We start from the raw sequence: 13,791 nt of genomic DNA, 5'->3' as shown, positions 1-13,791 counted from the left end.
ACTTTTTTTTATGTATCACCAGCATGGATGCACTTGGCTTGACGGGTCCTCTTAAGCAGAGCACATTGCCAAAGGTCTCGGTCACTAGTCATGCTTCACCATCTTGTGATTCATTAAATATAATTGAAACCACGTTAAATAATGGTTGCAGTCACACAATGGTGTTTGTGTTCAGTTCTCTGCCAAAACATGTATGAGCTGTTTGTTGTTCAACAGGTTGGAAATTATTCCATTCTTTGAAAGCCTTGGGGCTGGTATCAGGAGGAGTGTTTGATTGTAAGAAAAACTCTGCACCCCATGTGCTCTTGTCTGACCCTTGCAGAGTAGATGTTTAAACAGTGATGATAATCATGATGATGATGAGTGTGTGTGAATGCATATTAAGTAGCTTGTTTCCCAACCATCTGGTGTCGGGTTCAGTCCCACTGCATGGCACCTTGCACAAATGTCTTCTATTATACCTCCAGGCTGAGTAAAATCTTGAGAGGGGGGAGTTTGTCAAGCTGTTTGATTTAGTAATTGAGTCATTTTTATTTTGTTTTGGGTGGAGGTCACTCTTTTATTGAATTTTATAGGATGTGGTATAATAGTTGGGACAGGATGTGGTGTGGGTTTGATACCTCCTAGTCTGGTGAGCTCTTTGTGTTTTATGTTCAAAATTTATGCTTGTATCTCTAGTGAAGATGTCATCAGCATCATCATCATTTAACGTCCGCTTTCCATGCTAGCTACTAATATTGGTGTCTTTTATTCTGTAAGTGAGGATAATCTCCAACCCATCTTTCGAGTATTTAATTTGTCTCTTCTATTCTTTCTTGTTTTGGAAATTCTTAGCAATTATTAAATCTGTTTTCCAGATTGGCTCATTATGCTCAAAATGAGGAAAGTTCTGGAATCCCTTCTGATATTCCTTTGTTTGACATATTCACACAGCAAATTGCTTTAATTATTCAGGTAAGTCTTCGGCCTACAGCTATTCTCTCAGTATTTGTAGTTATTCGAATTCTTTAAAACATCTTCATCAACATTTAATGCCCATTTTTCATGCTGGTATGGGTTGGACAGCTTGACAGGAACTAGCAAGGACAAAAAGGCCACACCAGGTTCCGTAGTTTTTAACATGTTTATTAAATAATTACATTTTCTTAGTTTGCAATTTTTCGTGTTTATTTTTAAAAAATAGATGAAATCCTTAGAAACTAAGATAATAACAGATTCATTAATCCTGTGCTCAGGTACAGTACAACTCGTCAGAAAAGAGTAAAAGCGGGGGACAGAAAGCAGCCATAAGTGAAATAAGAGAGCAATGAAAGCCACAAGTACCTGCACAGGACACAGAATAAAACAGAAAGAGACAGAAAAGTGAACATTAAGAGAGTCATAAAGAGGAAAGAGTGCATAGGTGGTAGATCAGGGGTCGCACAGAAAGCATGGAATTTTCCAAGGATGCAGTATTCTGACAGCTTAGTCCAAAGTCAGGGTGGCTGCACTGTTTTATTTTATGTCTTATAAAAGATATGCTTACCTTCATACATTGGGCCTCACCGAGGCGATGACTACTGACCGAGACCTTTGGAAATGTGCTGTGCGTGAGAAGACCCGGCAAGCCAAGTAAGATCGTTGCCAGTGCCCCTGGACTGGCTCTTGTGCGGGTGGCACATGAGATGCACCATTTTGAGCGTGGCCGTTGCCAGTACCGCCTGACTGGCTCCCGTAGGATTTTCGAGCGAGATCGTTGCCAGTGCCCCTGGATTGGCTTGTGCGGGTGGCACATAAAAGACACCATTTCGAGCGTGGCCATTTTCGTGCGGGTAACACGTAAAAGCACCCACTACACTCTCTGAGTGGTTGGTGTTAGGAAGGGCATCCAGCTGTAGAAACTCTGCCAAATTAGATTGGAGCCTGGTGTTGCCATCCGGTTTCACCAGTCCTCAGTCAAATTGTCCAACCCATGCTAGCATGGAAAGCGGACGTTATAAGATGATGATGATGATGAATTGAAAAAGGTGGCTAAAAGTTGTTGTTGGCAAGATGGTAGATAATCTTGTAGGATTTACCATGTCAATTACTAGACATCAAAAACTTTGTTGATGACCAGAGAAACAAACTGTTCAAGATATGGCGATTGATAGAGAGTATTTGTCTAGCTGAAGATCTCTCATCAGTTTCTAGGAAATAGATATTTTGGAAAGACGGGTGTTCCAGGTTGGAGATACAAACTGTGAGTTTGGACATACCATAGCCATACATAGCTTTATACAGATAATGAATTAGCAGCTAGCAAAGGTCTTAGATTTTTGAAATATGTTTTGTCCCACATAGATCACTGTTGACAATAATACTTAGGTCACATTCACCAGCAGACTTTGTAAAGTTTGTGTTGTGGAGGGAATTGGTAAATTCCAGGATTTTCCTACTAAAATATGTAGTGATGCATTTGTCTACAGTCAGCTTGAGTTGCCTGTCAGCAATCCATTTCTGCATTGTTTCCAGGTCAGTTTGCAGGAAAGATCTATAGCGTAGAGGACATGTTTTTGTTTTTTATCTCAAGGTACAGCTTAATGTTGTCTGCATATTTTAACATAATAACGTGCTTCGAGTTGGCTTCTATTTTGTTAATATATGCTACAAACAATAGGGAACCAAGAACAGATCCCTATGGGACATCGAATGTTGGCTCACAAGGTGCAGAATGTTGACCTAGTGCTGTGACTATCTCTTTGCAACCAAGAATGATGTACCATTTGTAAATGGCCATTTTCTGAATTAAGATGTTAGTTGAACAAGAAAAATAGTTTATTAATATTTTTAGAAATTAGTTTTTCTTTTTTCTTTTTTTCCAGTGATAAAATCTTTGGTGAATAATTGTTTTTTTTTTTCATTACCTTCTGTTGTAAAATAACCTCAATATTAAATTGTCTCAGTCTATGGCTATGGATTATGACCTACTACACTGGGCACAATGTGATATGAAATATAGAGGCCTCATTTTCCTCTCTTGTCTTTATGAAGTGTGTGTGTGTGTATGCTTTAACCAAAAAATATGTCCAAAAAAGGTTAAAATGGAAACTGGTGTGTTTCATTATGTGATTTTCTTTCTTTTACCAGAACCGGCAAGACATGCCTCCTGAAGATATTGTTGCTCTGCAGGTAGCTTTGATTAACTTGGCGCTGAAGTGTTACCCTGACCGAGTGGATTATGTTGACAAAGTATTAGAAACGACTGTTGAAATATTCAATCGCCTTGAAATGGAACAGTAAGTAGGGAACAGGAAAATGGGGACTTGCATTTTTAGCATATATTTCTCTGTATAGAATGTTTAACCTTTTGGAAGACAGTTATTGAAATTGCATGCAAACACACACTCACGACAGGTTTAGTATGGTTTCCATCTACCAGATTCACTCACAACACTGGTCAGCCCAGGGCTACAATAGAAGACATTTGTCCAAGGTACTGTGCAGTGGGACTGATCCTAACATTACATCGTTGGGAAACAAGCTTCTTAATCACACACACACACACACATACAAGTGTGTGTGTGTACCTCTCCATCATGCATACTATGAAGATGAGAGTAATTAATAATGTAGATATATTGATTGCAAATATATAATATGTGTGTGTGTGTGTGGCACCTAATAAATATATGTTTATATAGTTGTAGGCATGGATGTCTAGTTGAGAAGTTTGCTTCCCAACCACTACTCTAACTTCTCATCACCCAGCACAAAGCCACTCCTTCAGTACCCTCCCGCTTCCAGTTGAGGGATTTTTGTCTTCTGAGTTATGTGATGACCCCACTGGTGCTGGTGCCATGTAAAAAGCACCCAGTATATTCTGTAAAGTGGTTGGCATAGGGAAGGCCATGCCAAAGCAGACAGTGGAGCCTGGACAGTGGTCCTTACAACAATTGAAGCCCACAAAATAGAACAGCATTGCTGCTATGAGAACAAATCATCAGTTTTAGTAGTTTACATTTAAATCTCTGAAAGAAGCCCATTGTAAATATGTGTGTGTGTGTACCCTTGTCTTGACTTTATGTGATGGTTGTAAACGAGTGTCATTGTCATACAAGCAATGTTGTTTCCATTCATTCGTGGAAAACCTGTTTGGCCAGGGGAAATGTTACCTTGATTGGAAACAAGTGAGGATTACTGATGGAAGGGTATCCAGCCATATAGAATCTTCCTCAACAAGTTTTTTCTGATGCATGCAAACATGGAAAAGTGGACATTAAATAACAATGGTGGTGTGAGTGTGTATTGTATTGTGTATTGTAAAGATGAAGTTAAATGTGTATAAGTGTATGCGTTTTATAGACATATAATGTAAACGTGCATTCCAAGCTTGAAGCTGTGTGACACATTTTCATTTTATTAACTGCTTATCTTAGACATTTGTTTAATGTTTTCCAGACTGAAATATGGAACTGCTGTCTCCAAAGAATTAATGCATTTGTTAAAGATTCCTATTGATGTCTACCAAAATCTTCTGACTGTATTGGAACTGAAACATTTTGGGCCTCTCTTCAAATATTTTGATTATCACGGTCGCAAAACAATGAGTGCTTTCCTGATTAACAGTGCTCTTGAAAATGACACAAAGATCCTCACACCAGAACAGGTCACAATATATTCCCTTTTTTTGTTTGAAACCCCCCCAAAAAAATAGAATTATAATAGGCATCTTTGTGTGTGTGTGTGTGATAATTGTTTGCTGACATAAATTGATAATAAACTCATTATTTTCTTATTGGACCCTGATTTACCAACTTGTCATCTCTTGAAATAAAAATAACATATTTAAATATTCCATCTTAGAAGTGGAACTTGAAAAATTACATGAATTTTCTTCATTCTTCAAATACCGACTCATTACTAAGGCAGCTTTGAATGGATTTTCTTGACTAAGGCCAAAGAAGTAAGTAATGGACAGTTTACATCCATGCTTTCCCCCATAAACTGTGTAATTGAGATGAATTGGCTTAGAAGCAGGCAAAGGAGCCACCTCATGGCTTTATGATGCCGTTTGGTTTTTCCTCTGTTAATGTGTTGTAATTTTAAGCTAATTTTCCCTTAGATTTGCTCCTGATATGTCTCTGCTGCATAAACTCCAAATTGAAAGAAACTAAGGTTTAGTTGATAGGTTACTAATCAGAGAATGTTTAATAGCTTGTAGTAGTAGTAGCAGCAGCAAAGGCAGTGAATTGGCAAAATTGTGTTGGACGAGTTGCTTAGTGGCAATTCTTCCAGTTCATTACATTCAGATTCGACTGTAATTGACTTTGAAAGGCAATGAGCTGGTAGAACCAGTGGCACACCTGGCAAAATTCTTAGAGGCATTTTTTTTCTAACTTTTATGCTTTTCGTTCTTCTGGGGTCAATAAAGTAAAGTATCTGTTATGTACTGAAGTCAATGTAATCAACTTGCCTCCTCCTCCTCCTCCTCCTCCCCAAATTGCTGACCTCATGTGAAAATTATTCTCAAGGTTATTATTTTTGTTGTTGATGTTGTATTGGTACTTTAAGCCTATATCACTTAAACAATGAAGAATTCTTACCAATAATGGAGCATTCTTTCTGTTCTTCTTTTTGATAATCTGACATACATGTGCCATGTTTCGTGTGCAGAGAATCCCTGAATGTAAATTTCTGGGGGGAAAAACAAAAATCAAGTGGTTATGGTTTGGAACTTGGCCATTCTTCTGGAAATATTTTGTTTGAAAGTGATTTAACCTCTCTTTTTTTTTTTTTTTTCTTTTTCAGGTTGATGACATTTTAAACATTGTTTCCATCTTGATAAAAGACCAAAGTGATCAACCAGAAGAACCAGATGATCCTGAAGATTTTTCTGAAGAACAAGGATTGATGGGAAGATTCATACATCTAATGGTATCAGATGATCCAAACCAGCAATTCCATGTAAGATAGATTTTGATTTCAACTGTTGTATCTCATTGTTGACCAAATTGCTTCTCTTTTTGATCGTTTTGTAACGTTTTGCTATCACACAATTATATTTCTCTTTTTTTTTTTTTTTCAGATTTTGAACACAGCTCGTAAACATTTCAGCAATGGTGGTAATGCTCGAATAAAGTTTACTTTACCTCCAATTGTCTTTGCTGCATACCGCCTGGCTTTCCTCTACCATTCTCTCCAGGAAGAGGTGAGTTATCAAAATGCTTCTTGTTGTCTCTTGTGTCTGCTGTTGTTGTATCTCTTGTTTATGAACTTGTGTCTCTTTATTCTCTCTTTCTTCAGGATGAACAGTGGCAAAAAAAATGTGGCCGTATATTTCAGTTCTGTCATCAGACCATTGGTGCTTTAATTAAGGCAGAACAAGCTGAGGTTCCATTAAGATTATTTTTGCAGGGCGCAATAGCTGCAGGAAAAATCCAGTATGAAAATTATGAATCTGTTGCTTATGAGTTCATGTCACAGGTAGGCATTAAAGCTTTTCTTTTTAATAACAATTTTCTTGAAATTCATTTTCGCCTGATTCAGAAGATTTCAAGTCTCCCTCATAAGTTTGGTTGTACGGCACCATAACACAATATACCATTATCTGTCATACATGTTCTGAATGACTGAGGAGAAGAATCGGTGAATATTAGCAGTGGAATTTTGCTGTAAATGTAATGTCTTTTTGTGAGATTCAACGACCATTTTATTGTGGACAATGGTTTGAATTTCCATTATATTCCCTTGCTGTTTTGAGACTGGCTGAGCTGCAATTGTAACAAGTCAAGGAAACTCAGTTTATTTTTGAAATAAGATATGTTTTATCTATATTATGAAAACTTAGAAATGTTTCTGAAATCATTGTCACTTAGATTCAACCAATATTTCTCTCAAAAAATACATTGTTAATATTTACACTGAGAAATCGAGAGATTTCTTTTATTCGTTGTTGTTATGTGTTAAAAATATTGAGATTGCCTTCATTAAATTATATGGTAAATTTGTCAACCATTACAAACCTCTAATTTCATGGAATGTAATTAAGCATGAAATCATTTGAGTAGTCTTGATGCCAAATGTGAGACTATCTTGTATATTAAATGACAAACTATATTTATTTCTCTTATTTAAGAACTTGCTTGCACAATAACTGTTTTTCATGTTGGAAATAAGTTTCTTCGAAGACAATCTGGATAGTTTAAATGTTTTCTTTAATTCTCCTGATAAAATATGTTAAACCTATTGAAAAAAAAGATGAAACCACAATTTTTGCTGAAGATATAGTGAAGAGAGGAAAAGGTGTTTCTTAGAGAGTGAGATGGACATCTTGTTATTGGCATGTTTCTTTACTTGGCAAATGTTAACTAGGAATGATCCCTTATCTGGTGGTCAATGTGGAAACTAGGGATAGATGAGTGATTGATGTGAGTTGTACAAGCTATGTACAGGGATGCTACCAGTAAGGTGAGAGTTGGCAATGAGTACAGCGAAGAATTCAGGGTACAAGTAAGGGGTTCACTAAAGATCGGTGCTCAGCCCACTCTTGTTCATCATAGTCCTCCATGCAATGGCAGAGGAATTTAAGACAGGCTGCCCCTGCGAGCTCCTCTATGCTGATGACCTTGCCCTTATTGCTGAATCACTACCAAAACTAGAGAAGTTCCAGGTATGGAAGCAAGGTCTAGAATCGAAGGGTCTTAGAGTTAAACGTAGCAAAAACCAAAATTTAGTAAGTAGGAAGGCAGACAAATGACAAATCCCTTCAGGTAGATGGCCCTGCTTGATCTGTAGAAAAGGCATAGGTAGAAACTCCATAAGATGCACTTGATGTAAGCTTTGGACACATAAAAGGTGCAGGCAAGATGCACAGGTACAATAAACTCTAAAAATGTGCAGGAAATAGACTCCATCAACTGCCAGGGGAACAAGCTAGAGGTATTAGCTTCTGTTATCTAGGTGATCAAGTTAGTAGTGGAGGTGGATGCCCCGAGAATAAGATTAGACTGGGCAAAGTTCAGAGAGCTCCTACTTCTGCTGGCAACAAAGGGCCTCTCTCTCAGAGTGAAAGGCAGGTTGTATGAGTCCTGTGTGCAAACAGCTATGCTACGTGTCAGTGAAACATGGGCTGTGACAGGCGAGGACTTGCATAGGCTTGAAAGAAATGAAGCCAGTATGCTTTGGGGGATGTGCAACATCAGTGTGCATGTTCGATAGAGTGTAAGCATCTTGAGAGAAAAGTTAGGCATAAGAGGCATCAGATGTGGTGTGCAAGAGAGACAATTGTGCTGGTATGGTCATGTGATGTGTATGGACAAAGACAGCTGTGTAAAAAAGTGCCAATATGTGGAGGGACCCTGTGGTAGATGTAGACTCAGGAAGACATAGGGCGAAGTGGTGAAGCATGATCTTCAAACTTTGGGCCTCACAGAGGCAATGACTAGTGATTGAGACCTTTGGTGATATGCTGTGCTTGAGAAGACCCATCAAGGCAAGTGAAATCATAGTCATGGTTGATGCTGGTGTCATGTAACTGGCACCTAAAGAGCACCTTTCGAGCGTTGGGCCTCACAGAGGTAAAGTGGCTGAGTTCCTTTCGAGAGTTGGGTCTCACAAGGACAATGACAAAGACCTTTGGTATTATGTCATCCTCGAGAAGAAGACCCATCAAGCCAAGCAAAATCGCAGTTGTGGCAGATACTGGTGTCACACAAAAGACACTTAAAAGCACCCTTTACACTCTCAGAATGGTTGGCATTAGGAAGGGCATCCAGCTGTAGAAAACCATGCCAAATCAGACTGGAGTCTGGTGCATGCTTCCAGCTTACCAGCCCTGGTCAAACCGTCCAACCCATGCCAGCATGGACAATCGATGTTAAATGATGATGATGAAATGGTGTTTTCTCATAGATGAGTAAATTTGGATAGTGATTTATGTCAGATTATTTTTAAAACAGATTAGATTAGCTTATAAGTTGTTGTCCATCAGTAAAGTCATCAAAACGTATGACCTAAGAATCAGCTGGCAAAGTTGCCTACTTTGTGATTCCATTCACGCCCTGCTGTCTGAATGTGAAATCTCTTCTAGAGTGTTCATCATCATCATCTCCATCAAACTACATTTGCCAGCATGGAAAACAAACATTATATGATGATGGTAAAGCATTACCCAACACTCACTCATTTCTTGTCTTCACTCCCCAAGTCTTCCCACCTTTCATGAGTAAACCTAACAGAGTTTTGATCCACTAATGTTGTTCTCTAGGAACAAAATACAATTAGAATCATTTCAAGAAAAACCAACCCACAATATACTACCTTGTCACTACTGACAAACAGCACACAAGCTAAGTTCTCATATTAGCTGAAAGATGTGAGGCCCCACATGGCAACTGCCTATGTTCAATAGTCTCTATCATGAAGGATGAGTTTCCACCTGACTGGGAAACCTAACCCTAATAACAGACACAATACGATGACCTGCATCAAAGCACTTCAAATGTATGCACACACACACACACACACACACTTGCACAATTTTACATATGGCCAACATCAACACTGACAGCTGCATCCATGTGCACAATCACTTATTTCTTTAATTTGATGAGTCTCCCCCCCCCCCCATACACACATACTTCATCTTTTCCACATATCATAATTACAATAGTTTCGATTGTAATTATTAATTGTATATCACTCCTACCTCAACCCTCACAATAATTCCATCAGTGGTGTCTCTCTCTTGCATCCATTTTTCCTCCAACTGAAACCTCTTGCATATCTCCTCCTCCCAACTCCTTCACGACCATCTCTTCTCTGATGGACTAGTCCAAGACGGACTAGTCCAGCATTTTAATATCAAATTGATTTAATGATAAAGGCATGAACACATCTCTGTGAGATTCATTCAACAATTGCACATTTTCTTAACTCTTATTTTGACAGGCATTTTCTTTATATGAAGATGAAATCAGCGATAGTAAAGCACAGCTTGCTGCCATCACCTTGATTATTGGTACTTTAGAGCAGATGTCTTGCTTCAGTGAAGAGAATCATGAACCACTGCGTACACAATGTGCTCTCGCAGCATCTAAACTTCTGAAGAAACCTGACCAGTGCCGTGGTGTTGCTACTTGTTCCCATTTGTTTTGGTCTGGAAAGAAGAATAACCAGGAAGAGGTAAAAAACAAACAAAAAAAATCTTCTTTTGTCTCTTGTTTACACGTCTCGACACTGACTCTAGCATCTGGTTGCTGTACAATAAGAATCCCTAGCTTTTCTGACTTTGCCTGTGGAGGCTGTTAGCTTCAAAGTTTAAGCCCTCTTCAATTGTTATAGCTCTTGTACAAAGATAAGGGGCTATAGTACCCTTAACTTTTTCCAGATTTACTATCACTTAATGTTTGTGTTTCATGCTGGCATGGGTTGGATGGTTTCACAAGATCTGATGTATCCAAGGACTGCATCAACCTCCAGTGTTTACTTTGCTTTCTACAACTGGATACCCTTCCTAATATGCCAACCACTTTTGACAGCTTGGACTGGGTGTTGTTTTCATGCCCCCCTGGTTTAAATGCTTTATATGAACATTTGTTGATTGTAGATGTGATTGAGTAAAGCTGAATAAAAGGGTCGAGGTATGAAGGGTTGACACACCAATATATTTATTTATGAGGATTTGTTGTTTATCCTCCAATCAACCTCAACTAACCAGACTTATAATCAAAGGTGTTCTGAGTGTAACCATCTTGTCTTTTTCTCAGGAGTAGTGCATCTAGGACTACATTATCAAATTTGTCCTTCCATTTTCAAGCATGTAGAGTGTAATTTGAGTTAGCTTTGGCTGTTATTTCTGATAAGTCAACCAAATGAAGGCTTCTTCCTTGACTTGTTGTCACGAGTTGTGTGTGTGTGTGTGTGTGTTATAGAGATCTATATTTTTGGGCATATAACTAGCAGGCAGTCACAAGGATGATGATAAAAACAAAAACAGTGGCAGGTGTCACCTCGAAGCAATGATGCGATACAAGATCTGAATAGGATAACATGAGTGAAAGTATGACTCATTACAAAACTTAGAAGTGAGAAAAACAATAAAAGAAGTAGTATAAAAACAAAAATGAATTCATTTTCAGTAGTAAAATATCTTTCTGTCATTCTACTTTCCACTTGAATGGCTGCAATATATGGACGACATAGTTGACTTGTTAAAATACTGGAGATCTTAACATCCAGTTTCTACAGATGCTTTGTGAGTGATAAAAGGATCCCAGATTTGAAGAGAAGATCAGCATCATTGGATTTGATGGACAATCATCAGCTTTTAGGGAAAGTAATTAAAATAATTAGAAAAGAATGAAGTCTAAGAGTATGACAAAACTAAAATTTATTTGGTGAAATATGACTAATGAGACACCAATTAATTGTTTACTAATGTAAACGTCAGAAATATTATGTACAAAATCATCATCATCATCATTTAACGTCTGCTTTCCATGCTCGCATGGGTTGGACGATTTGACTGAGGACTGGCAAGCCAGTAGGCTACACCAGGCTCCAATCTGATCTGGCAGAGTTTCTACAGCTGGATGCCCTTCCTAATGCCAACCACTCCAAGAGTATAGTGGGTGCTTTTTACGTACCACCGGCACGAGGTCAGTCCAGCGGCACTGGCAATGGCCTTGCTCGAATGTTTTGTTCACGTGCCACCAGCACAAGTGCCAGTAAGGCGACGCTGGTAACAATCGCGCTCAAATGGTGTTTTTTACGTGCCACCAGCACAGAAGCCAGACAGCTGCTCTGGCAATGATCCCGCTCCCCCACTGTGGATGTTCTGTTAGAACAAACTATAACCATGAAAGAAAATCTCACTTTGGCTTTTGGTGCAAAATGCACTCTTCTTACTTCTCACTATTAATACTGTCTCTCTCTCACAAATATATGTCTGTAAATATCATCATCATCATCATCCAGTGTTTTAAATCTGGGTTTTGTCCCCATTAACAGGGGTGGCCAGATCTACCTCAATGCCATAGCAACCACCCTCTCGCCATCTTGCCCGGTTTTGGGCATCCCCCTTTTTCAAACCAACCCTCCCAATCTCCTCCTCCACCTTTTCCTCACCTTCGTGCTCCATTTACCTCAAATGCAGTCACCCTCCTAAGAACATCCTCCTCATCTCTCCTCAACACATGCCCATACCACCTCACTCCATTCGCCCTTGCCGACCATTCTACCAATTCCTTCAACCTCAGCAAATCCTCAGTCCTCCTCTTATCAAACAGCTTCACCCCCCCCCCACACACATTTCTCTCCCCATTGCTCTCTCAGTCCTTCTCAACATTACCATCTCTCTCTCTCTTCCCCTCAGACATCATCTCTCACTCCCATACAGCATTGTAGCTCTCACACAACCCTTATAAACCCTTCCTTTGATCATCATCATCATCATTGTTTAATGTCCGCTTTCCACGCTAGCATGGGTTGGACGATTTGACTGAGGACTGGTGAACCAGATGGCTACACCAGGCTCCAATCTGATCTGGCAGAGTTTCTACAGCTGGATGCCCTTCCTAACCTCTTTAATGAATATATTTGTACAAATAATCACTTTTGTATATTGACTCTTACTATTTCATCCCATTAAATCTTTGCAAACATCTCAAATACATACAAAACGACTATTTTTGTGTAGAATACAAACATATACAGAAGAACTACTCATATCTCATGAAATCCTGATTAACTGCAAGTTCTATGTTGCAATTGTTGTTATTTATTTTATGTCAGATGTCAATGATTTTGAAATGTGTATTTATATATTTTTTTTTTTTTTAATTTTTTTCTAGAATTCCCCTAAGATCTTTGTGAAAGTAAGAATTTTATTATAATATGCTTTCTCAATTCTAATTTCATACTTCCTAGACTAATAAACTCTTTGAACTTGTTTTTCCAATCCTTTTTATGTCTCCACTTACAGTTTCTTAGAATTAACAATCTAGCCTGTCCCACCACTAGAATTACTTATACATCCCTCTTTCTCTCTTTTACCTTCAAAGATTCATTCAATCAAAACATTTCCTTGGATTTTAATTTTCTTTTCTTGGTTTGTCTGTTTGTTTGTTTGTTTTTTCTTAGATGCATGATGGGAAACGAGTGGCAGAATGTCTGAAGAAGGGAGTCAAAATTGCCAACCAGTGCATGGACAATTCTGTTCAAGTTCAACTTTTTGTTGAACTTCTCAATCATTACATTTATTTCTTTGAAAAAGGAAATGATCAAGTAAGTGACCCCTGCAACTATTCAGTTTTTTTTTGTTTTTTTGTTTTTTTCTGGTTGTGGATTATAAAAAAATCACCATCATCACCATCATCATCATGTATTTATCTTTTAGGCTGGGATGTGTTGGACGAGTGCTCATGGTTTGATTCCTTATTCAGAGTTGCTGTTCTCTTAGACAAGTCTCTCTTGTATGTTCCAATAATTATTCTTTAAGAGTGTCAATATAATATAACCCTTCTTCAACATATGATACATACAAACAGGGTGTTTGGGCTAAATTTGACAATTTTTTTTTTTTAAGTCTCCTTTTTTTCAGGAACAGCTTGATGTATTTGTGAACAGTCAGTGGTGTTGGAGAGCTTAAGGAAGATTAAAGATTAAAGTTGAGAGAAAGTTAGCTAAGGTGGAGGACTGGGAACCATCTGAATATTGGAAGAGAATTACTTACCCATATCATGATGATTTGCATCAAATATCAAAATGCTCAATGGTCTGTGAATACCGTAAAGGCTGTAATACGTGACATGGACAGCTGCAATGGTCAAT

At 38.4% G+C, this 13,791-nt stretch overlaps 1 protein-coding gene across 1 annotated transcript in view; it reads left to right on the top strand.

Annotated features, from left to right (window-relative positions):
* LOC106874199 (vacuolar protein sorting-associated protein 35) overlaps positions 1-13,791 on the top strand; it is a 35,727-nt gene that overhangs the window by 16,332 nt on the left and 5,604 nt on the right. The window contains exons 11-19 of the mRNA XM_089347229.1: positions 858-954; positions 3,109-3,257; positions 4,420-4,627; positions 5,770-5,925; positions 6,047-6,169; positions 6,265-6,444; positions 9,910-10,143; positions 12,813-12,836; positions 13,102-13,245. Of these exons, the coding sequence (XP_089203355.1) occupies positions 858-954; positions 3,109-3,257; positions 4,420-4,627; positions 5,770-5,925; positions 6,047-6,169; positions 6,265-6,444; positions 9,910-10,143; positions 12,813-12,836; positions 13,102-13,245 (1,315 nt within the window). The remainder of the gene's footprint in view (positions 1-857; positions 955-3,108; positions 3,258-4,419; positions 4,628-5,769; positions 5,926-6,046; positions 6,170-6,264; positions 6,445-9,909; positions 10,144-12,812; positions 12,837-13,101; positions 13,246-13,791) is intronic.

The sequence above is a fragment of the Octopus bimaculoides genome, chromosome 1 (genome assembly GCF_046866305.1).
Source record: "Octopus bimaculoides isolate indiv1 chromosome 1, ASM4686630v1, whole genome shotgun sequence".
NCBI lineage: Eukaryota > Metazoa > Mollusca > Cephalopoda > Octopoda > Octopodidae > Octopus > Octopus bimaculoides.
The sequence above is the reverse complement of the archived record's forward strand: the minus strand, read 5'-3'. Positions and strand labels throughout refer to the sequence as shown.